Source organism: Somniosus microcephalus, chromosome 26, assembly GCF_052327205.1.
Source record: "Somniosus microcephalus isolate GS21.2 chromosome 26, FLI_Smic_1.0, whole genome shotgun sequence".
NCBI classification, from domain to species: Eukaryota; Metazoa; Chordata; class Chondrichthyes; order Squaliformes; family Somniosidae; genus Somniosus; species Somniosus microcephalus.
Window position 1 is genome coordinate 10038940 of NC_141012.1, and position 23981 is coordinate 10062920.

Sequence of the window (23981 nt, forward strand, 5' to 3'; positions counted from 1 at the left end):
AGCATGGATTGGACAATTAAGGCTTACCCAATGGGAGAGTTGGATTGTAGAATTGACCATATAATTCCAAGTTACTCACATTCACTTTTTTTATAAGATTAGCCGAACCCACCTATCATAAAATCTTTGACTTTGGGCGACAGTGTAGAATGGGCGATATCAGATCAGCCGCCCATTACAAACCTGAAGGGCATAAAACATGAAAGAAGGGATGATTTATGTATCAGGCTTTATGGTTCCTCAACAACCATTAATCTCACAGCTGAAAGGATCATGTTCAAATGCAATTTGTCACCCAGTCCTTGTCACTAAAATGTTTTAGCTGAGTAGTAATTATTCTAGTCTTGTACCATTTGTCAGATCTAAGAGTTTTCAATTTATTGACATCTTTGCTCAATTGCATCACACCAATCTGGGTCTGCTCTGGGTCAGCAGATTGTGGGTTCAAAGCTACTGCTGCCCAGTGCCAAAGATTGGCTTCATAATCCAAGCTGACACTCCAGTGTTGTAGTGTCATTACAGTGTCAGCCATGACTCAGTGGGTAGCACACTCACCTCTGAGTCTGAAGGTTGTGAGTTCAAGCCCCACTCACAGAGCATGGAGCACAAAGTCTAGGCTGACAATCCCAGTGCAGCCCTAAGGGAGGGTCGCCGCTGTCAGAGGTGCTGTCTTTCGGATGAGACGTTAAACCGAGTCCCCTGTCTGCCCTCTCAGGTGGACGTAAAAGATCCCACGGCACTATTTGGAAGAAGAGCAGGGGAGTTATCCCTGGTGTCCTGGTCAATATTTATCCCTCAATCAACATAACAAAAACAGATTGTCTGGTCATTATCACATTGCTGTTTGTGGGAGCTTGCTGTGCACAAATAGGCTGTTGTGTTTCCACCATCACAACAGTGACTACACTTCAGAAACGACTTCATTGGCTGTAAAGCGCTTTGGGACGTCCTGAGGTTGTGAAAGGCGCTATAGAAATGCAAGTCTTTCTTTTACTGAGGGGGTTCCGCATTGCTGGAGCTGCGTTTTTTTTTTCAAAAGGCATCACATCGAGGGCCCTGTCTGCTAGTGCAGGTGGTTAAAAGATCCCATGGGGTTATTTGAACAACAACAGGATGTTTTCCCCATATCCTGTCCCACAGCACCACCAAAACAGAGACCGATTAACTGGTTATTTGCCACATGGTTGTTTGACGGGCGATGCTGGGGCAGAAATGGATGCTGTGTTTGCCGACATACCAACAGTGATTGCACTTCATCACGTGAAGGGCTTTAACCAGGTGAGATGCTGTGTAACTTGAGGTATTTCTAATTTGTGAAGCTGTCACTATCATTTCCATTCACACTGAGCTCTGTGTTTATTTTTATGTTCCAAGGTGGTGGGAGAGTGGAGATTCAGCAGGATCCATTGTAACATTTTTGTGACTCTTGATGTCATGATGTGCACAGCAAGTATCCTTAACCTTTGTGCCATTAGCATCGACAGGTAACGTATGCATTTGCAATATCGCTCTGCAGTTGTAGGTACAGGAAACTCTTTGGTATCCGGCACCGACGGGACCGGCGTGTTGCCGATTGATCAAAAATTCCGGATGACGGAGAGGGTTATCTACCGAGGCTATTTTTAACAAAGAAAAATAAAAAAATCAAGAAATGTGCGGTATACAGTAATTGGGTACTCACCTACAGAATGTTGTGTTAAATGGATGGTGGAAGATGCTTGATTAAGTACAGTACTGCCAGTTGAGGGCAATGCAATGCAATGACTACCAGCAGCGTGGGAGACACACAGTACCCCTGTAAAATGGCAGATCAGAAGAGACTACCGGCAGCGCGGGAGAGTCAGACTCCTGTTATTGTGGTGTTCCGGCTTCCGACAGCACCAAGAAGCCGAGTAGTGACAATTTGGAGAACTACCCCCACTGACTAACTCGGCTACCGCGGGAGACTCGGACTCGGACTTGGCAACATTGCCGGTTATTGAGGTGTTGTTTTCGGAGCGAGAATTTTGCCGGTTAATAGAGAATTCTGGATATTTAGGTGCCGTTTAAACGAGAGTTTCCTGTATACGGTTTGCAATCTGCGAACATATCAAGCCCCGCCTAGTGGTAGATGTGTGGCAGCTGCAGGTGTGACCGCCTGTCACAGAACGGTGGCGCTAAACTAGGGGTTTGGATGTTTCATCCGTTCTCGGGATGCGGGCATCACTGGCAAGGCCAGCATCTATTGCCCACCTCTAGTTGCCCTTGAGAAAGTGGTATTCTTGAACCGCTAGTAGCGGATTGCTACAACTGAGTGGCTTGCCAGACTGCTTCAGAGGGCAGTTAAGAGTCAACCATGTTGGCGTGGGGACCGGAGTCACAGAAAGGCTCAGACCGGGCAAGGACGGCAGGTTTCCTTCCTTAAAGGGACATCAGTGAACCAGTTGGTTTTTTACGGCAATCCAACAGCTTCACGGTCGCTTTTACTGACACAACTTTTTATTTCCAGATTTTTATTCCAATTCTCAAACTGCCACGATATAATTAGCAAATTTAGTGCATTACAGATTTTCCGTTTTTATCCGTTTAAAATAACATGCAGATGTTGTTGTGTTTTGGAACGTTTGATTGATTACAATAATCACTTGCCTGCCCTGCTGTGCTGGAGATGAGAGAATGCCCAACGGAGCCTCACCAGGCACCAGCATCACCCACAGGTTTCACGGCACACTTTCCCGGAGTCTCACTGAAACCGGGAGATTTGAGAAGATCATCAGTGAACCTGGAGACCACTAGCTTTAGATATATGCGATTTCTATCTTTACATGTAGCTTTAGAGAGTTCGTCGAGCAAGAAAATGGATCAATGGCTCCAACCAATCGTTTATGAGACTTGTACCGTTCTTCAACCCATGGAATAACCAGTGACCGGCAAATCTTAATATGAAAGTGTCTGTGGGGGTGAAGTTCACTTCCGCCACCTCGGCAGTAATATGGCGGAGCAGATCGCCTGTCCATGACAGAACCCGACCGATTTTCATCCCATTGATCTAATTGAGGTGTTTAAGATGATTAAAGGAGTTGACAGGGTAGAGAGAGAGAAACTATTTCCTCTGGCGGGAGGAGTCCAGAACAAGGGTGGCGAGGGGGGGTCGGGGGGCGGTGGGGGGAGGCGGGGAGCGTCCAGAACCTCAAGATTAGAGCTGGGCCGTTCAGGGGTGATGTCAGGAAGCACATCTTCACACAAAGGGTACTCGTTCCCCCCAAAAAGCTGTTGAGGTTTGGAGTCAATTGAAAATGTCAAAACTGGGATTGGTAGATTTTTGTTGGGTAAGGGTATTAAGGCTTATGGAACCAAGGCAGGTAGATGGAGTTAAAATACAGATCAGCCATGATCTAGTTGAATGGCAGGACAGGCTCGAGGGGCTGAATGGCCTCCTCCTGTTCCTGTGTTGCCATAAAATCTGGCTGGTTCTATAACAGATAGGTGATCCATTCGGACAGATTACTGCCCAGGAGGTGAAGGTGAAAATTTACCCCAACATTTCTATCAATCTATTTGTCAAGGTGTGCATGTTTCTGTATGTCTGTCTGGCTGTGCCTCTCTCTCTCTCTACCAGTGTATGTCTGTGTCTATCTGCCTATGTGTTTGTCTCTTTCTTTTTCTTGCGTGTTTGTGTGTGTGTGTGTGTGGGGGGGTTTCTCTTTCTGCCCATCTCTTGCTTTCATACTCTCTATATAAATCTGTCTGTAAGTAGAGAATGGAATTACTCCGATTTGATTGTTGCTTTATAATCGGAAAGTAAGCTAAGATTTGAATTCCACACAGTCAAATCTTTAAAATTTAAAAGGTTCTGACATAAAAGTGCACAAGCAAAATGGAGCAGGGAGTTGGATAAAAAGGTTTACTGTACATGCTGCTTTAGCCACTTCCTTAATAATCCTCTTGTGCTGTCTCATGTTGCAGGTACACTGCTGTTGCCATGCCGATGCTTTATAATACCCGGTACAGCTCTAGGCGAAGAGTCACCGTTATGATCGCCACTGTCTGGGCCTTGTCCTTTGCCATATCCTGCCCCTTACTATTTGGACTGAACGACACAGGTAGAAACACGTTTTAATTGAATAAAATGTCCTCGTTTTCTTATTTGATGTGTTGTTCTGTTCCTGCTAGGAGAACAGTTAGATGTTCATCTTCAAAAGAAGCAGCTAGGATTGATTTGAAGAATGTTAAAATGTTTGAACAGGAAGAATATAAACTGATACAGAGATAGGGGGTTAGATTATATGGCTCCAATTGAAGAGTTAGCATTGGCACTGCTGCAATGGGCTGAATGGCCTCATTCTGTACTGTGCTTTCTACGAAGCTATAAAATCCACACTCAACACACAGACGCACACACTCCCTCGTACACACAGAAATACGCGCACAAGCACCCGCGCACACACACACCGTGGCTGCAGTGTGTACCATCTACAAGATGCACTGCAGCAACTCGCCAAGGCTTCTTCGGCAGCACCTCCCAAACCCACAACCTCTTCCACCTAGAAGGACAAGGGCAGCAGGCGCATGGGAACACCACCACCTCCAAGTTCCTCACCAAGTCACACACCATCCTGACTTGGAAATATATTGGCTGCTCCTTCATCGTCGCTGGGTCAAAATCATGGAACTCCCTCCCTAACAGCACTGAACCGCTGCAGTCCATGTTGGTTGAAGGATAAATATTGGCCAGGACACCGGGGAGACCTCCCCTGCTCTTCTTCAAAATACAGGAAACTCTTTTTTATCCGGCACCGACGGGACCGGCGTGGTGCCGGTTCATCAAAAAGTCCGGACTACCGAGAGGTATACTTACCAAGGTACGAGAGCCCCGTACACGGCCACAGGTGCAGGAGTCCCGGTTACACGGCCACAGATCCAGGAGTCCCTGTTGCACAGCCACAGATCCAGGAACCCCAGTTACACGGCCACAGATCCAGGAACTCCGGTTACACGGCCACAGATCCAGGAACCCCGGTTACACGGCCACAGATCCAGGAACTCCGGTTACACGGCCACAGATCCAGGAACCCCGGTTACACGGCCACTGATATGAAGTAAAACTTACCTGAACCTACTCCTGAATTTTGCCGGTTAAGAGAGATTTCCGGATAGTAGTATTGGATCTTTTACATCCACTTGAGAGGGCAAACAGGGACTCGGTTTGAGGCCGCAGCCGAAAGACGGCACCTCCGACAGTGCAGCACTCCCTCAGCACTGCACTGGAGTGTCAGCCTGGATTTTGTGCTCAAGTCCCTGGAGTGGGACTATGAACCCACAACCTTCTGACTCAGAGGCGAGAGTGCTGCCCACTGAGCCACAGCTGACACTATAGTAGGAACTGGGAACTGTCATTATACCACCTTGCGGCAGCTCACCACCACCTTCTCAAGGGCAATTAGGGATGGGCAATAAATGTTGGCCTTGCTAATGAATAAAAAATACTTTCAATCTTGTCACTGTGGACAGTTGCCAAATTGGAGGTCAAGCATTTCTTAGAAGGAACAAAAAAATCTATAGTTCCAATAAATAATTGATTTCAGTCAGATAATTTCACTTGTTCCTTTTGTGTGGTTGGAATATCAAGTGCTACTTAAAGTTCCGTCAGTTAAATTTCTTTTTTCTCTGAGGGTTTAAATCTCTCTGATAGCTAACTGACTAAGGTATTTGCATCAAATCCCTTATTGTAATATTTTACTGCAGCCATTAGCCATTAAACAACTATGAATATTGTGCAAAATAATTTTGCTTGAATGGAAATTAAACCCTGAGCTTCAGTCCAGTGAGAGAGGATGCTGATGCATCAGTTTACGATGCCGCAAGGTGGTAGGATGCCAGTTCCCAGTTCCTACGGTAGTGCCAGCCGTGGCTCGGAGGGCAGCACCCTCACCTCTGAGTCAGAGTTTGTGGGTTCAAGGCCCACTTCAGAGACTTGAGCACAAAATTCATGCTGACACGCCAGTGCAGTGCTGAGGGAGTGCTGCACTATCGGAGGTGCCGTCTTTCGGCTGCGACCTTAAACCGAGTCCCTGTCTGCCCTCTCAAGTGGATGTAAAAGATCCCAAAGCACTATTTTGAAGAAGAGCAGGGGAGTTCTCCCCGTTGTCCTGGGGCCAATATTTATCCTTCAACCAACACCAAAAAAATCAATTCTCTGGTCATGATCACATTGCTGTTTGTGGGAGCTTGCTGTACGCAAATTGACTGCCGCGTTTCCCACATTACAACAGTGACTACACTTCAAAAAGTACTTCATTGGCTGTAAAGCACTTTGGGACGTCCTGAGGTACTGAAAGGCGTGATATAAATGCAAGTCTTTCATGGGGGGAAGGGAGGGGTGTTGAAACGCCTCATTGCTGATTTTAATGAAAAAGACAAGAGTTTTGTACACCGGCCGACTTTACTTTGAAATTATGGACAGGAGGAGATGCTGAGCAGATGCAACTGTTGTTCACGGCCAAGAGGATTTCTAGATTAGAAAATAATGAATGCCTAGCAACAGTAGTCACTGATGTTCCTTTTTGCACCAATGAGCCAAACTCGGAGCAATATTATGCAACAGTTCCGTTCAGTGTAAGTGTGAATAATCTTTGAATCATTTCTAAATTACAGACACCAGGGACGATACCATCTGCATCATTATCAGTCCTGACTTTGTTGTCTACTCGTCCATTTTCTCATTTTACATCCCCTTCATTGTCACACTGCTGGTGTACGTCCAGATTTACGTAGTGCTGCGGAAAAGGAGAAAGCGCGTGAACACGAAGAGGAGCAGCAGGTTTGAGTCGGAAATCCAGGCGCCATTAAAGGTAAATTGTTGCCGCAGGGCGATCGTTGCATACTTGCCCAATTTTCCTGTACGGTTCCGGGTTCAAGCCCCGTCCAAGGATTTAGGGGCATAGTCTTGGCTGCCACTCCAGTGTGGTATTGAGTGTAGGATTTGGGTCACAGGTCACACGCACATTACCCAAAGGGTCTTAGGAGTTGTAAGGCTTTTTATTAAAGAGCGGCAGTTTAAGTTAAGTACAACACGCAATCAAGATAGACATACGACCGTGACAAGCAGCTGGTACCGGTCCCGATCAGACAGACGGCTGGGGTGCCCGAACAGCTCTTCCCTTCCCTTCACCGTCTGTGCTGAAAGCTCTTTAGATATCTCTTTTACTCTCTTTTTAGGGGCGGGTCGAGGGTAGATCATCAAAGATACAGTCAACAACCTTTCTGGCACACAAACAGCAGACAGCTGGTCTGGAAACAAGGTCACCGCCACGGTGCAGAATGTTAGAACATCCGCAGGGAACCGAGAACATCAGCAAAGTCTAAGGGGTTGAATTTCAGTGTGCTGTGAGGCGGGCTTTTAGGCGTGCGGGGGGGGCAAAAATCCCGAATTCGGGGGTCCCGACACCATCCTGCCCAAAACCCGCCTCCACGTAAGTTTCAAAGGAGGCGGGTACCCGCCCCACACTGGGACCCGCCGACCTGAGGCGGGAAGGGATTAGTGCCAATTAACTGCCTGTTAACAGGTAGTTAACAGGCAATTTTTAGCCTAATCCCTATTTTGAAGGGTGTCGTGTGGGATTCCTGACGGCTCCAAACCACGCCAGGTTAGAGCAGGTGGGCCGTCGGGTTGAAGGACTTGGAGGGGTCGAGATGACGGTGTTCAGGTGAGTGATGGGTGCATGAGTGCAAAGGTAAGTGCGTTTGGTGTGTCTAAAGTGTGTAAAGAAGTTTAAATTACCTGTACTTACCTTAACAGCCTTTCTTCCTCTAGGCATCGGGAGTCCATCATTCAGCCGGCACTGAAAGCTGAATGGCTGCGAGCTGTCAAAAGAAACAGCCTGCAGCTTTCAGTGCCGGCGAGAGTTCTAACTGAGTCTGCGTAGAAGGACTCAGGTTAGAAGTAAGACTGTCAGTGTTTGACAGCTTCAAACAGCAGTGAAACGCTGATATTTCATCTGCCAACGTGTCTTGACAGATGAAATTTCAGTCTGTGACGTCACCTGTTGTTGGATGGCCCTTAATTGGCCTGCTGAGCCCGCTGGGCGGGCTCAACAAGATCAATCAAGGGAAAATCACGTGGATTGGCTGCATCTCGATGGAGGCGGGACTAAAACCTGAAAATTGTAGTCCCGCCTCCTTCCTGACTGCTGAATGAAAATCCAGCCCTAAGCGTCCATCCAGTTATTCTAACACCAGTCGGAAGAGACTGTTTTGTCCCAAGTTATTTCTTCCAATTCATGATTTCTTACATGAGGGAGTGCTGCATTGCTGGAGGGAACATTCTTCAGTCAGGATATTAAACCAAGGTGCTGCCTCTATGGCCCTGATGGTTCAATTGCACGTTAAATGGATCCCATGGTGCTATTTGAAGAGCAGAGAATTCTCCCGGTGTTCTAGCCAAAATTCCTCCCTAAACATCAGTACCAAAAACACATTACCTGGTCATTCATCTCATTTCCATTTGTGGGATATTACTTTTCACAAAATCGCTGCCTCATTTGCCAACGTGACAACTCTGCACTCCAAAGTAATTCATGAATCACTTTAAGAGCCCGTTATCCAATGTCTCATTTCCCATTACTTTAATAGAAACATAGAAACATAGAAGATAGGAGCAGGAGTAGGCCATTCGGCCCCTCGAGCCTGCTCCACCATTTAATGAGATCATGGCTGATCATCCAAATTCAGTACCCTGTCCCTGCTTTCTCCCCATACCCCTTGATCCCTTTAGACTTAAGAAATATATCCAACTCCTTCTTGAATATATTTAATGAATTGGCCTCAACTGCCTTGTGTGGTAGAGAATTCCACAGGTTCACCACTCTCTGGGTGAAGAAATTCCTCTTTATCTCAGTCCTAAATGGCTTACCCCTTATCTTTAGACTGTGACCCCTGGTTCTGGACTCCCCCGCCATCGGGAACAGCCTTCCTCCATCTAGTCTGTCCAGTCCTGTTAGAATTTTATAAGTTTCAATAAGATCCCCTCTCATTCTTCTAAACTCCAGCGAATATAAGCCTAATCGACCGAATCTCTCTTCATACGTCATTCCTGCCATCCCGGGTATCAGGACTTTGTACTTTTAATGTTTTTAAGATGTCAAAGTAACTTACAAATTAGATGGTGGAATGTGTAGGGAAAAAGTGCAAAATGAGAAAAAAAAATGTTCACAAGATGCTTTCGCTGCTGGAATAAGCGTTTTATATTTGTATATTTAGGATAAATGTACTCACCCAGAGGATGTGAAGCTGTGCACAGTCATCGTGAAGTCAAACGGGAGCTTCCCTGTCAATAAAAAGAAAGTGGTGAGTGTCAATAATTCTACCACCTTGTTGACTTATTGCACTTGCGCCCCCAGCTACCAAACTCAGACCAGTGCGATATCCAGGTGGAAAACCCAAGTTATACTGCTAACTGCGCATCACTGTGGGTCGCCCAGATATCACCGATGAAGGCGCTCAGTGCATGCTTATTTGGGCCCACATGCAGAATAGTAGATTGGCTAGTTTTTAAACATTAGGTAAGCACAGGCGGGACCATCTTTCTCCTCATGACCAAATATGTTAATTTGGGTCTCCCGGGACTTCCTGCTCCTTTTGTGTCCCTGCACAGCTAGAACATTGCATCAGTGTAAAAGTGTCACGGTATCCGAACTCTATGTTAAAAGTAATGCTCTAAAAGTAGAATCGCACAGCACAGAGGGAGGCCATTCAGCCCATCGTGCCTGTGCCGGCTCTATGAAAGATTCTATCCAATTAGTCCCACTCCCCCGCTCTTTCTCCATCGCCCTGCAAATTTTTCCTTTTTATCTGGCGAGCCAATTCCCTTTAGAGAGTTATTATTGAATTTGCTTCCACCGCCCTTTCAGGCAGCGCATTCCAGATCACAACAACTCGCTGCGTAAAAAAAACTCTCCTCATCTCCCCTCTTGGATTTTTGGCCAATTATTTTAAATCTGTGTCCTCTGGTTACCGACCCACCTGCCACTGGAAACAAGTTTCTCCTTATTTACTCTATCAAAAGCCCACATAATTTTGAACACCTCTATTAAATCACCCCTTAACCTTCTCTGCTCCAAGGAGAACAATCCCAGCTTCTCCAGTCTCCCCAGATAACTGAACCACTCCCCCCCATCCCTGTGAAAGTATATTTTTTCAGTGTCTGCAACGTTTTGTACACAACTCACTGCTGAATAGATTACATTCTGTCCCTGTTTAGTGAACAGCAGCTCAATATCAGTACGTTAAAGCCCACTCACAGGATTGCATGAAGAAATATTGATAAGAAGCATTATTCAGTCTCCCTTTGCCCATCCATCTGGAAATACCTACAGTCTCCCCCCACCCCAATCACAGCATCCCACTGTCTCTTTAATGAGACATCTTGCCTTCAATATTCTACTCAAAACTCCTTTCCAATAGTTAAATCACTGTTTGTGCGGGGTAAGTTCCTGAAATCGGCCTTACACTTGTCACAGTTTGAGCCTGTGCCTGTTATAGCAGTGCTCCAGGTTTTCCTTTTCTCTACTGTTTAGCACCTTACTAGCTGATCTCCCGTGTTGTTGCTCACGAGTTGTCAGACCGCCGTAGTATGCGTGTGATGGTTTAGTTGCAAACATGGAGCGGTGTTTAACATGGCCTTTCCCTTTAATTCTGCTGCTCAGACAATTCTTGTGGGGACATGGTCTGGCGAGTTACACCCCAAGATCAATTTTGAGTGACCTTTCTGTAGGTTGGCGGCTGCTTGTAAATTCCTGGCTTCTGTCCTGCAGTCAGAAAAACCGTCGGGAAAAACAAATTACTTGTTTTTAAAAAAACTTTTAAGGGATGTATGAATACTGTTTCAGAATAGTTCAGCTGCTACTGAACAACAGCAACAACTTGTATTTATATAGCGCCTTTAATGTAGTAAAACGTCCCAAGGCGCTTCACAGGAGTGTTATAAGACCAAAATTATGACACTCACATAAGGAGAAATTAGGGCAGGTGATCAAAAGCTTGGTCAAAGAGGTCGGTTTGAAGGAGCGTCTTAAAGGAGGAAAGAGAGGTAGAGAGGCGGAGAGGTTTAGGCAGGGAATTCCAGAGCTTAGGGCCTAAGCAACAGTAAAGTTAATATCAGAGCTGGCTTTCTATGTCCCCTGCACCTCGAACATTATTCAGTGACTTCTGCTGGGAAGTGTGTCTGCTGGCTGAGGATAGCACTGGGTTTGACTGTAATGCCCTCCCACAGTCAAATAGCTTGCAAACACGTACTGTCCAGGATCACACGTGAAAAATGGCCATTTGGGCGAGATATCCGAGGGCTACCTGTGATACTGCAGCCTAGTACAGCCATTGGTTTCAGGAGAATGGGATAAAAAGAAACTGAGGAAATAAAGGAGTTGTTTGTTAAATGATAATTTTCAAATAAGTAACTAGTCAATTTTGCAGAGCTTTGATCAGACCCCGTCTGGAGTACTGCCTTCAGTTCTGGGCACCGTATCTCAGGAAGGGTTGCAAACTTTGGTTGGATGAGTTCCTGGAGGTTTTAGTCATGTGACATCTGATCATGTGACATCTGATCATGCGACATTTGCAAATGTCACTGCATTGAGTGTCTTTGCTGGCAGTTTTGCGGCAGCAGATGTCGTGTGAGAAGTTTCTAGAACTGGAAGCCAGCGCCAGAGTGGGTGAAGGAAGTATGCAAGCACAAACGCCATACAAACATAGAAGATAGGAGCAGGAGCCCCTCGAGCCTGCTCCGCCATTCAATGCGATCATGGCTGATCATCCAATTTCAGTACCCTGTCCCTGCCTTCTCCCCATATCCCTTGATCCCTTTAGCCTTGAGAAATATATCTAACTCCTTCTTGAATATATTTAATGAATTGGCTTCTACTGCCTTCTGTGGTAGAGAATTCCATTCTCTGGGTGAAGAAATTCCTCCTCATCTCAGGCCTAAACGGCTTACCCCTTATCCTTAGACTGTGACCCCTGGTTCTGGACTCCCCGACCATCGGGAACATCCTTCCTGCATCTAGTCTGTCCAATCCTGTCAGAAATTTATAAGTTTCAATGAGTACTACGCTCGGCTTTTCTCCCGGGTTGCTAGCAGCAGTGCCCGGGAGAGTTGTCGTCTATTCCAGGAGACTCCTGGGCAATCCTGGAGGGTTACCTCAGGAAGAATATACTGTCCTTGGAGGGGGTGCAGCGCAGATTCACCAGAATGATACCAGGGCTTAGAGGGCTAAGTTATGAGGACAGGTTGCACAAACTTGGCTTGTATTCTCTTGAATATAGAAGATTGAGAAGTGATTGTTAAAAGCATTCGATAGGGTAGATGCAGAGAAACTATTTCCTCTGGAGAGGAGAATCAAGAACAAGGGGACATCATCTTTTTCACTTTTTCACACACAGTGTAGTAGAAATCTGGACATCTCTCCCCCAATAGGCTGCAGATGCTGGGACAATTGGAGCTTTCAAAACTGAGATTGATAGATTTTTGTTGGGAAAGAGTATCACGGGCTATGCAACTAGGGTGGGAAAGTAGAGTTGAGGTACAGATCCGCCACAATCTAACTAAATGGCGGAGCAGGCTCAAGGGGCTGAATGGCCTACTCCTGTTCCTGATCTTCTTTTAAAAAAAAATGATGTGTTATCTTGGTGTAGAATTCCTACTCAATGTCCTCACAGGGTCATTCTTACTGGCATTTATTTTCAGTGGCCTAACATGCACATTGCATATTTATTTGGTTTTGTTTTGGGATATTTGATCCTGGTCCAGGAAGCGGTCAACCACCAAGACGAGATGGAGATGGAGATGATGTCGTCCGCCAGCCCCCCACTGGAGAAGCCCAAGCTCAAAACGGCAGTGGTCAACCGCCAGCTGGCTGTGCCTGCTCCCTCCAACCAAGGCGCCAGCACCAGTCTGCCGACACCGGCGGACAGCCCGGTGAAAGGTGAGAAGAACGGGCACCCCAAAGACATAACCAAAGCAGCCAAACCTTTCGAAATCCAGTCGCTGCCGAACGGCAAGACGAGAACTTCGCTCAAGACCTTGAGCAGAAGGAAGCTGTCCCAGCAAAAGGAGAAGAAGGCAACTCAGATGTTAGCCATTGTCCTCGGTTAGTACTGCCCTCTCTTCACTCAGTTCTTTAAGTAGGGATTGCTGCTAATGTGCTCTTTCATTTTCCTTGCCCACCATTTGTCATACTGGTATCTTGTTGCTCTTCTAAACTGGAATGGCGAGATGCTTCACCTCTGGTCAGTGCCGCTTCGTGGCTGACTATGGAGAGGAAGGAATCCATGACATTTACTGAAGGTGGACCTCTCACCATCAACACCCAGGTCGCAGCGCCCTCTCCCTGCTCGCTGTAAGGGTCCAATGCGAAATGAGTTCGGAAAGTCTAAACCCAGCGCCCATTGGGTGCAGCCCGCATCATAGAAAGTGCTCATAATTTGGCACTAAGTTGCCAATCTCAATCAAAGGCGTCACAAGCATGACTAATGTAGGAAATGGATCAAATTAAACTGCTGTGGTCGGGGATTGGGGTTGGGTGGTTGCTTGTCTAATTTTGGGCTAAAGCACAATGCTGAAGTAGAGTTGAAGGACCTTATCTCACTAATGCTGCAACTGATATGGAAGAGCTTAAACCTAACAGCTGGTGCCCAGGATTGGGGGGAAAAAAAGTCCCGTTCCCTCGTGACCAAGCTATCTTCTTACAAAATGTAACATAGGTCTAGCAATAATGCTTCAACAATAGATCTCAGCTCTAATCACTCGCTCGGGATGAGGAGGTTATGGGATCATTGGATGGAGGTGTTAAAAGAATGAAGCGATTTGATAGGGAAATTAGCAAATGACTTTTCCATCTAGTAGAGGAATCCAAAACGAGGGGTCATCATCTTAAAGTTCAAGCGAAGTCAGTTAAAGAAAGAACTTGCATTCACATAGAATTGGCAGCACAGAAACAGGCCATTTGGCCCAACTGGTCCATGCCGGTGTTTATGCTCCACACAAGCCTCCTCTCACCCTCCTTCATCTCACCCCAGCAGAACATCCTTCTATTCCTTTCTCCTTCATGTGCTCATCTAGCTTCCCTCAGCTAATCCGTGCGGTAGCAACTTCCATATTCTAATCACATTCTGGGTAAAGACATTTCTCCTGAATTCTTTATTGGATTTAATAGTGACCATCTTATACTTATGACCCTCAATTCTGGTCTCCCGCACAAGTGGAAACATCTTCTCTACGTCTACCCTATTACTGTAAAACTCTTTCATAATTTGAAAGACCACTATTAGGTCACCCCTTAGCCCTTTCTATCCATGTCAGTTTGACTCAGCAGCCTCAGCCTCTGCCTTGGGTGAGGTGCCATCTCTTACATGAGAAGTTAAACCACCCGCCTGCTTGTCCAGGTGGATGTAAAAGATTCGACGGCACTTTGTTTTTTAATAAAGAACAGCAGGGGGAGTTTCTCCTCAGTGTCCTGGCCAACATTAATCCCTCAGCCAACATCACCAAAAGAGATTAAATTCAGTCGTATATCCCGCTTGCGGTTTGTGGGACCTTAGTGTGAGCAAAATTGGCAGCTGTGTTTTTCTACAAAACAACAGTGACTGCATTTCAAAAGTAATTCAATGGCCGTGATGCATTTTTGAACATCTCGAGGATGTTTCTTTCTTTAAGTAGAAAGGCTGTATATTTGGCTCAATTGGTTAACTGTCACAGAGGAGATTTGACACTATAACAACAATCCATTACGTGCCAATGGTTCTAATGGATACTCTGCACTGTGTTTCTGTATTTGTGACCTTGCTTTCTCTACACAGTCTCAATTAGACTCAGGAGTCAGCCTGATGTGATTACATATAAATGACTTTTATTCCCCATTAAAGAGATTCCATTCATTAAGCTACATTATAAAAATTGAATGAGCAGACACAAAATAAATAGGTATCATCTCAGCAAGACCAAAGACCACAGATGTGAAATAATCTTTACGTAATCTAAAAACATATTTAGAGGTACAAAATCAATACAGTTATAATACTTGTCAGGGAGAGAATAATTCCAGGCCTTGCCTACAAAAATTAAAATAAGCAGACTGATACATTGGGATAAAAGATGGGTTTTTATACTTAAAACCAGAGGGGGAGAAAGTCCCCCAGAGGGCCATTTGAGGCGCTAAGTTTAAAATGTTTGAAAAGGTAGGGCCAGGCGCTAACCTTTTCAAACATTTGAGCAATTCCCATTTTTTGCTCCAAGAGGGAAGTGGGGCGCTAAATCAAGGGCTCCACTGACCTCTAGGAGCGCGAGAGGCGGGGAATGTCTCGACCCGGGGGCGATGTGCTCAGCAGCTCCACGAGTGGCCACACGTGGCGCTGCCGCGTTGCAGGGGCTCTTCCCTCAATTAAAGGGAAGGGCTCCCTGCTGCCAGCTCTGCATTTTATTTCGGCATCTGCTGGAGCACCGGGGGGGGGGGGTGCGGGAGTGCTGCGCGATCAGCCGGGCTGACCGATCGCGGCGCTCAACCCCGTCTGGTACTCAGAAAAAAAAAAAATTTAAATCGCCGATTTTTTTCATGTCGGATGGCCTTTGAATGGCGCCCCGCGAGCGGCTGGCCTCACTGTTCGCGACCCCTGCAGCAGTCGGTAACATCGCCCGGTGCTGTTGCGGGGCGCGAGGGGAAATTTTTCTCCCAGGGCGCTGCACCCGGAGATGAGGTCATGATCTCTGGGCACAGATGATCGGGGCGATACCCGGTAGCGCTGCCTCTAACCTCCCGCAAAATTCGGCAGGTGCGGTTATCGCCTCATGGGGGGGGGGGGGGTAAAGAAATTTGTGCCCCGTTAGTGCTTCCCACTTTCTTTTCCTCCCTCTTTAACTTTTTACCTTCCATCCATGCTTCGAACACCTCTTTCAATATCCTGTCTCTCCTCAGCATGTGCTCAATCTGATTAATTTAAACATACAGATTATATATGAAATACACACATACACACACACACACACACATATACATATTTCCAAAATGCTGGAAAATTTACAAAATGGTGTCAAAACTCAACAAAAAAAAATTGTGGGGGGGGGCGAGGGGTGGTGATAGTGTGCCCCAATTCTCCCACCCCTCTTTTGTAAAGTAATTCCATTCATGATGTGCATTGTACCCAGACCTAAATTTGCCACTACATCTCTAGGTATAATCCTTCCAGCATTGAAGATTGATGATATCATGGGGGAGCCTGGCTATCAAAAGTTATGGCGATGGCATGGTGGCTCTACAATAAAATCAGTAGGATGTAAGAACTCATGGAATGACAGAAAGTCATTCAGTCTATCAAGCCCACTCGCTCCATAAACTATATGTAACCTATCTGATCAAGAATCTGCCCAGCTCATTTAATCTCCTGAGGGACAATTCTGTATAAATACAGCCTGATCCTCAAAGATAGGCAAAACTCCAAAGTATTCATCTACCCTCACTTCTCCACTGTTTAACCCAATTATTCCCAATGCAAAATTCCTCCTTCCCCAAGCAGCACAAGGACTAGTAATTAACCCAGGGGTTTTAAACTATCTCACACCATTGACCTCAGAAACTGTTCCTAAACAACAACTTGCAGTTTTATAGCACCTTTAATGTAGTAAAACATCCCAACACGCTTCACAGGAGTGTAGCCAGACAAAAATTGACACCGAGCCAAAGAAGGAGACAGTAGGACAAAAGAGGTAGGGTTGAAGAAGCGCCTTTAGGAGAAGAGAGAGGCGGAGAGGTTCAGGGAGGAAATGCCAGAGCTTAGAGCCGAGACAGCTGAAGGCACGGCCGCCAATGGTGGGGTGAAGGACGTTGGGGATGCACAAGAGGCTAGAATTGGAGCAATGCAGAGTTCTCGAAGGGTAGTAGCGTTGGAGGAGGTTACAGAGATAGGGAGGGGCGAGGCAACGGAGGAATTTGAACACAAGAATGATTAATATAAATTTGAGGCAGTGGTAGACCAGGAGCCAATGTAGGTCAGCGAGCACAGGGGGGTGATGGGTGAACGGGACTCGGTGCGTGTTAGGACACGGGCAGCGAGCACAGGGGTGATGGTGGAACAGGACTTGGTGCGTGTTAGGATACGGGCAGCGAGCACAGGGGTGATGGTGGAACAGGACTTGGTGCGTGTTAGGATACGGGCAGCGAGCACAGGGGTGATGGTGGAACAGGGCTTGGTGCGTGTTAGGATACGGGCAGCGAGCACAGGGGTGATGGTGGAACAGGGCTTGGTGCGAGTTAGGATACGGGCAGCGAGCACAGGGGTGATGGTGGAACAGGACTTGGTGCGAGTTAGGATACGGGCAGCGAGCACAGGGGTGATGGGTGAACAGGACTTGGTGCATGTTAGGATACGGGCAGCGAGCACAGGGGTGATGGTGGAACAGGACTTGGTGCGAGTTAGGATACGGGCAGCGAGCACAGGGGTGATGGTGGAACAGGACTTGGTGCGAGTTAGGACACGGGCAGCGAGCACAGGGGTGATGGGTGAACAGGACTTGGTGCGTGTTAGGATACGGGCAGTGAGCACAGGGGTGATGGGTGAACGGGACTCGGTGCGAGTTAGGACACGGGCAGCGAGCACAGGGGGGATGGTGGAACAGGACTTGGTGCGAGTTAGGATACGGGCAGCGAGCACAGGGGTGATGGGTGAACAGGACTTGGTGCATGTTAGGATACGGGCAGCGAGCACAGGGGTGATGGTGGAACAGGACTTGGTGCGAGTTAGGATACGGGCAGCGAGCACAGGGGTGATGGTGGAACAGGACTTGGTGCGAGTTAGGACATGGGCAGCGAGCACAGGGGTGATGGGTGAACAGGACTTGGTGCGTGTTAGGATACGGGCAGCGAGCACAGGGGTGATGGGTGAACGGGACTCGGTGCGTGTTAGGACACGGGCAGCGAGCACAGGGGTGGTGGGTGAACGGGACTTGGTGCGAGTTAGGATACGGGCAGCGAGCACAGGGGTGATGGGTGAACGGGACTTGGTGCGAGTTAGGACACGGGGCAGCAGAGTTTTGGATGAGCTCAAGTTTATAGAGGGTGGAAGATAGGAGGCCGCCCAGGAGAACATTTGAATAGCTGAGTCTGGAAACAAAACAGTTTCCTCAAAGGTGTCATCAGATTTCAAATGAAGTTTGTCTTCAATGTTGAATACTAATCTCTGCTTCCCTTGTTTCTAGGTGTCTTCATTATATGTTGGTTGCCATTCTTCATCACCCATATCCTCAACATGCACTGCACAAAATGCTACATCTCTACAGCCATGTACAGTGCCTTCACCTGGCTGGGATATGTCAATAGTGCCGTGAACCCAATCATTTACACCACCTTCAATGTGGAGTTCAGAAAAGCTTTCATCAAAATCCTCCACTGCTGAAGAACTTGCCCAAAGGATGTAATTGTGCCACATTTCTTTCTTCTAAGCTCCACCCTGAAAGTGTACAGTGATAGCTTTGCTTGTCAATGACACACCTTGTATGCTCTTCTTTAAACACGAACTGCATCTATCTTGTGTGTCATTATGGATTAGAAAAGGAATGGAGAAAACTGAAATTCATTCATTGAGGACACTACGGGGCTTTGTGCCTCTCTACACGTGATGTCATCTGACCTTTCAGCACTGAACGTCAACACCGTGATGTAAAATAAGTCCATCTGCATGGCTAGAAATTTCCATGTAATTACTACTCCATGACTGCCAAAAATTGGTTTAGGGTCAGTGAACTTTACTATCTGGTGGGTCAATGGACCGGTGAATTTTGGATTGGTAAATAAAAGGAAAAAAAATGATTCTCATTAGTAAACATCAGACTCTTAAGGACACCTTCCTCTTGCCCACTTCAGAACACTAGCTTGGAGCATCAAGAACCTCTGCCCAGCAACAAGCCAACGAGAGATGGTGGCCCAACACTGCAATACAACAGGATGTAAAGAGTTTATGTAATACTTTGAATGTAATCACTGAAATTAGTGTTGGACAAAGGAAGTCTTTGCTATTTGAATCATTATGGACTGGTTGTCTGGGGCAGTGTTTTCAAGTAACAGATTCAAAACCCTGAATCAGTGTTCACTTAAGCCAACCACAACAGCTCTAAGACTGGTCAGTGTTTGTTTATATCTAGCTTAGAAATTACATACTGAGGATAGGAATGGCATAAGGCTCTCCCAGAGGTGAGCAAACCAGATGCACTTAAGGTCAAACTAAACGGAGATCAAACTCTAGCCAAGTCAAGTTAAAAGTGTAAATCTCGCCATGCCCCTTTTCACCTATGTAGAATAAAGAGAAGCTGGGAGTGTCATAAATTGCAATAGTTTGATATCAGCAGTTGGTCTACTACAAGTTGTTTCAATGTTCCTCTCCTAGTGAGGGAAAATATCATCCAGGATTCCCACTCCTGATCCAAGGATTCTTCCAGGAAACATGAGTGGTGTGAGCATTGGATGAGGTGATGAAGACCTTCAAGGTCAGAAAGCCTGTTGACACTCAGGTCTAGCTGCCCATTTCAAGAATGGTCACTTGACTACTTTCACCACATGGACTGCAGCAGCTCAAGAAGGCGGCTTACCACCCCTTTCTCAAGGGCAACTCGGGATGGGCAATAAATGCCCACATCCCGAGAATGAATCTTTTTAAAAACTTGAGTGAGGTACTAACGGGTATTATTGCCTGTAAATCATACCCTGGCAAGAGTCAACAGAATGGCGGGAAGAATATTTGGAAAGAAAAATACCAACAGTACAGTTCGAGTAATTTAGAGGCAACATTGACACCTAGAGATTACGATTGATGCTATGAATTAATTCCCTGGAATCATATTTTATATAATCTATACTATTTCATTGGGTTGTGGGATGTTGTATTGTACTTCAGGCATTTTTATGACAGTGTGTTGCACTTCCATAATGCCTGGTGCAGTTCCAGAAAATGGGCAATGATGTTTTGTGATTTCAGTAAAAGGGCATTAATGAAATTCACAGTAGTTTGCAAGGATTTTGTCGTCATTACACGTCAACAGAGCTATGAGATGGAAATATATCAGTGGCACCACCTTAGGTCCGTAACACCTCTGTCCATCTAAACATTGGGAAAATAAGAAAATATTGATGATTTATAATGTTCATGACGGGATTTTAAAGCTGAGTGTCTGACCGCCAAGATCAGCACCGAGATAAGATTTAAGGAGGGGATTTTCAGACCATCAGTTAGTACGACAATACAGATCAGGGGTATTCAAACTGTACGCCTGGAAACCCAGCCCTCAAAGCCTGGGCAATTCAGTCTTACTTGTGCCTATATTTCTTACCTGCTAATTTATCTTGGTTGAATTCCTTGGGGCCGGCGTGTTTAGTACTGCCGTCTGCATCAGAACATCACAAATTGAGATATATGTAAACTAACAGGGGCATTGCTTTAAACATTTGGCCCACAGGGCTTCATAAAACACACCTACTCGGTCCACAAAGACAAAAAGCTTGGACACAATAGACAGGTATCCAGCAGTACTGGGCAGTCAAGAACGTTGCCTATTCCAAGCTCTAGCATCTTAGTTCACCAACAGTCAGATGTTAGCTGAAATTATTCAAATTTGCTTCCTCAACAAGTGGAAGCAAAGTAATTGAGCTATGTGAAGGTGGGAAACAGAGAGAAAAGCCAGAATGCAAAGATGACCACATTTTTCAAAAGTTGAATTGTTTGTTCTAGGCAAACAATTCCTCAAAGGAGTCCTTTTGGCACAAAATGTACTCCCCCCGCCCGCTCCCCCTACCCCCCACCCAACCACAGACAGGAGAAGGCTTAGACCAGGATGACACATCAAGTCAACAAAGTTTCTAAGATTCCAGGGAGAGTCCGGGATTGCTAGGAACATATCAAATACCTCCGAAGATTGGCAAGGATGAAAGGCGATTACAACAAAAAAGCCAATCCACAAAGAATCAAAAAGAAAAAAAAGTAGACTTGATTGACCAAACTACATGATTACCAAACATTTCAAACTTCTAGATAAGAAAGACAGTATTTTCCACGAAATCCTAATTGCTTGGTAAGTCTCATTAAGTGATTTTCAACAGTTTGCCAATATAGTAAAAGTATAATGAAAGCATTGTTCACAGTGTTAACATTTTTGCAAAGTCATGAAAGCGCATGAAAATATTTATCTGCTCTTCTTGAACTATATAAATTATTCTCTACCTGACTGGCATCTGCATTCGTCCTTTGCTATGCAACTGTTATCCAAAGGAATTAATTGAGTATTGTACTTGTCTTCACAGAGAAGCCAATTTTGTCTAGATCTACTGAACCCAACCTTGAGGCAATTACCAACTTGGAGGATAATGACAAGTCACAGGAAGATGCTAAACCCCCATGTGTGGCAGAACCAGCATTAGCCACTAAAGACATGCCAACTAGAAACCAGAGTGCACACTATACTGTTAAATGGCAGGAAGACATTTAACCTATCACTGGTTATTCCTCAGGTCCATAGAGTCTTTAACAACAAACTATCAGGCAAGAGGCAGATGCTTGCTCTTCAACGCTCCCCTCCCGAGTGGCATTTATTAATGAGACTCCTACCGGAGTTAGACAGGAACCTCAATCAGCATCAAAACCAGTGGCGTTAAACAGGGGAATGGGGTTGGAATGCAGCGGGAAATGACGCTACCCCATTTTAACTGTTTCTCCGCTCCTTGCCCGCCGTTTGGGGAAGGGTTAAAATTCCTCATCTAGTTAGAGAAATTTGGTAATGTACTGTAAATTTATATCGTCTCCGGTTTATGTTTTTACATGGTTTGCTGTCCCTGTGCTTGGCTTTATTGAGTCAGGCTTATGAAGGTGGTGATGCAGAAAATGCATTTTCCACAATTACGATGTAGCAGCCGGGGCCAAAAAACAATCCATGTCTATAATTACGATACAAATCTTTCTCAAAGGCATCTGTGTACAGAAGCACAGTAGGAGACCAGTGAAGATGGAATATATGGGTCTTTGATGAAAATGCTGACTAAAAGAAACAGTTCAGGGGGGAAACGTGAAAAATGAAACAGTGTGTAAAGGGATGAGAAGGGAGAGAGCCTAAGACATATCCAAGCTCAAATCAAAAAAATATATCAACTGATATTTGTACTCCATGATTTAAGGGGTGCCAACACACATGGCCACTGTCTACCCATCAACCCCAGCAGTCCAGTCCATGAAGGCCAGCTCTATTTGCGCTGCTGTCGCTGGATTGTCCTGTTTGAATATCATAGGCCTTAGAGGTTTGCAAAGGGTTGTCCTTAGTACTGTTGCCTCACTGACAGCTATTGGACACCAAGGCAACAACAACAATTTGCATTTATATAGCGCCTTTAACATAGCAAAACATCCCAAGGCGCGTCACAGGAGAGTCATCAGCCAAAATTTGACACCGAGCCAAATAACGAGATATTAGGACAGGTGACCATAAGCTTGGTCAAAAGAGGTAGGTTTTAAGGAGTGACTTAAAGGAGAAGAGAGCGGCGGAGAGGTTTAGGGAGGTGAATTCCAGAGCTTAGGGCCCAGGCAGCTGAAGGCACGGCTGCCAACGGTGGAGCGATGGAAATAGGGGGCTGCACAAGAGGCCAGAATTGGAGGAGTGCCGAGATCTCAGAGGGTCGTAGGGCTAAAGGAGGTTCTAGGGAGGTATCTGCAGCTTGAGGCATGTGCAGGATAATAGGAATTTGATTTAGACTTTACATGCAGCCTCGGTGGCTCCATGGTGTTACCCAAGAAACCCATGAAAGCAAAACAACTTGGACGTTCCTGCTGTTCCCCCGCGCCCCCCCCCCCACCGCAGCTAAGGCAGGCATGGTCGACGAAGAAACCTAACTGTTCAAGATGTCCTCTCCTGCACTGGCCAACATCACTTCCTGGTTGGCCAACCAAGGAACAAGATTCATGATGAGAAAGAGAAACCCAAGAGTTGACTTATGAGTGTCTCACTCTCACGGAGGCACAAACATAGATGGCAAAATGAGACAAAATTAGCCCAGGTTTAAGAGAGTAGAGAGTAGGAAATCATTTCTGAACACGACTGCAGAAATATAGAAACATAGAAGATAGGAGCAGGAGTAGGCCATTCGGCCCCTCGAGCCTGTTCCGCCATTCAATGAGATCATGGCTGATCATCCAAATTCAGTACCCTGTCCCTACTTTCTCCCCCTATCCCTTGATCCCTTTAGCCTTAAGAAATATATCCAACTCCTTCTTGAATATATTTAATGAATTGGCCACAACTGCCTTCTGTGGTAGAGAAATCCACAGATTCACCACTCTCAGGGTGAAGAAATTCCTCCTCATCTCAGTCCTAAATGGCTTACCCCTTATCCTTAGACTGTGGCATTGTTCTGGTAATATAGGCAATTAGACCTTGCCATCCAAGCTACACTACTTTTCTCCCACCTCCACACTCAGTGAGTCACACCTTAACATCCCCTTCAAATTCAAACTGGTTTCATTTATATGTGTGATTGCATAAATAAGATTTACAAAACATTAGAGGCGTCAAACTCTGTCTATGGAAAGCAGGGAAGGATACAAGAGGGGGTTCCTGCATCACAGATACATTGCATCTTCAGTAAAAAGAATGGATGGTGGATACACCCTGGGAGGTCGACTGCAGTTCCCAGCTCCAAACACAACGATCCGTTAAACTCGGAAATTGAACCACCCACATAATGATCACCAGTGTCCATTCTAGGACATGTTAGTTAACAGAATGCAGGAAGTAAAAATTTGGGGAAAATATTGCACATGCGTCCATTTTAAAGCACTCGTGTTGGTCATCACAAATAAAATACATAATTTTGTGATACAATATTGCACTTTTCTTTTCTCTGAAAATTCAATGCTGAAATGTAAATAACGGTATAATTAATTCACCCAGCCTGCTCTTTTTAACCAAGGTGGATTTGTAGATTTCACCT

The 23981-nt window shown here is 45.8% G+C and overlaps 1 protein-coding gene across 3 annotated transcripts in view; it reads left to right on the forward strand.

Annotated features, from left to right (window-relative positions):
• The window catches only part of LOC147100277 (D(2) dopamine receptor B-like), a 148897-nt gene extending 127081 nt beyond the window's left edge, over positions 1 to 21816 (forward strand). For all 3 annotated transcript variants that reach the window (XM_085967799.1, XM_085967798.1, XM_085967800.1), the window contains 6 exons: positions 1375 to 1484; positions 3946 to 4082; positions 6634 to 6830; positions 9238 to 9324; positions 12782 to 13121; positions 18218 to 21816. In XM_085967799.1, coding sequence (XP_085823925.1) covers positions 1375 to 1484; positions 3946 to 4082; positions 6634 to 6830; positions 9238 to 9324; positions 12782 to 13121; positions 18218 to 18414 — 1068 coding nt within the window. In that variant the 3' untranslated portion in view covers positions 18415 to 21816. The remainder of the gene's footprint in view (positions 1 to 1374; positions 1485 to 3945; positions 4083 to 6633; positions 6831 to 9237; positions 9325 to 12781; positions 13122 to 18217) is intronic.
• The last annotated feature ends 2165 nt before the right edge of the window (positions 21817 to 23981 follow it).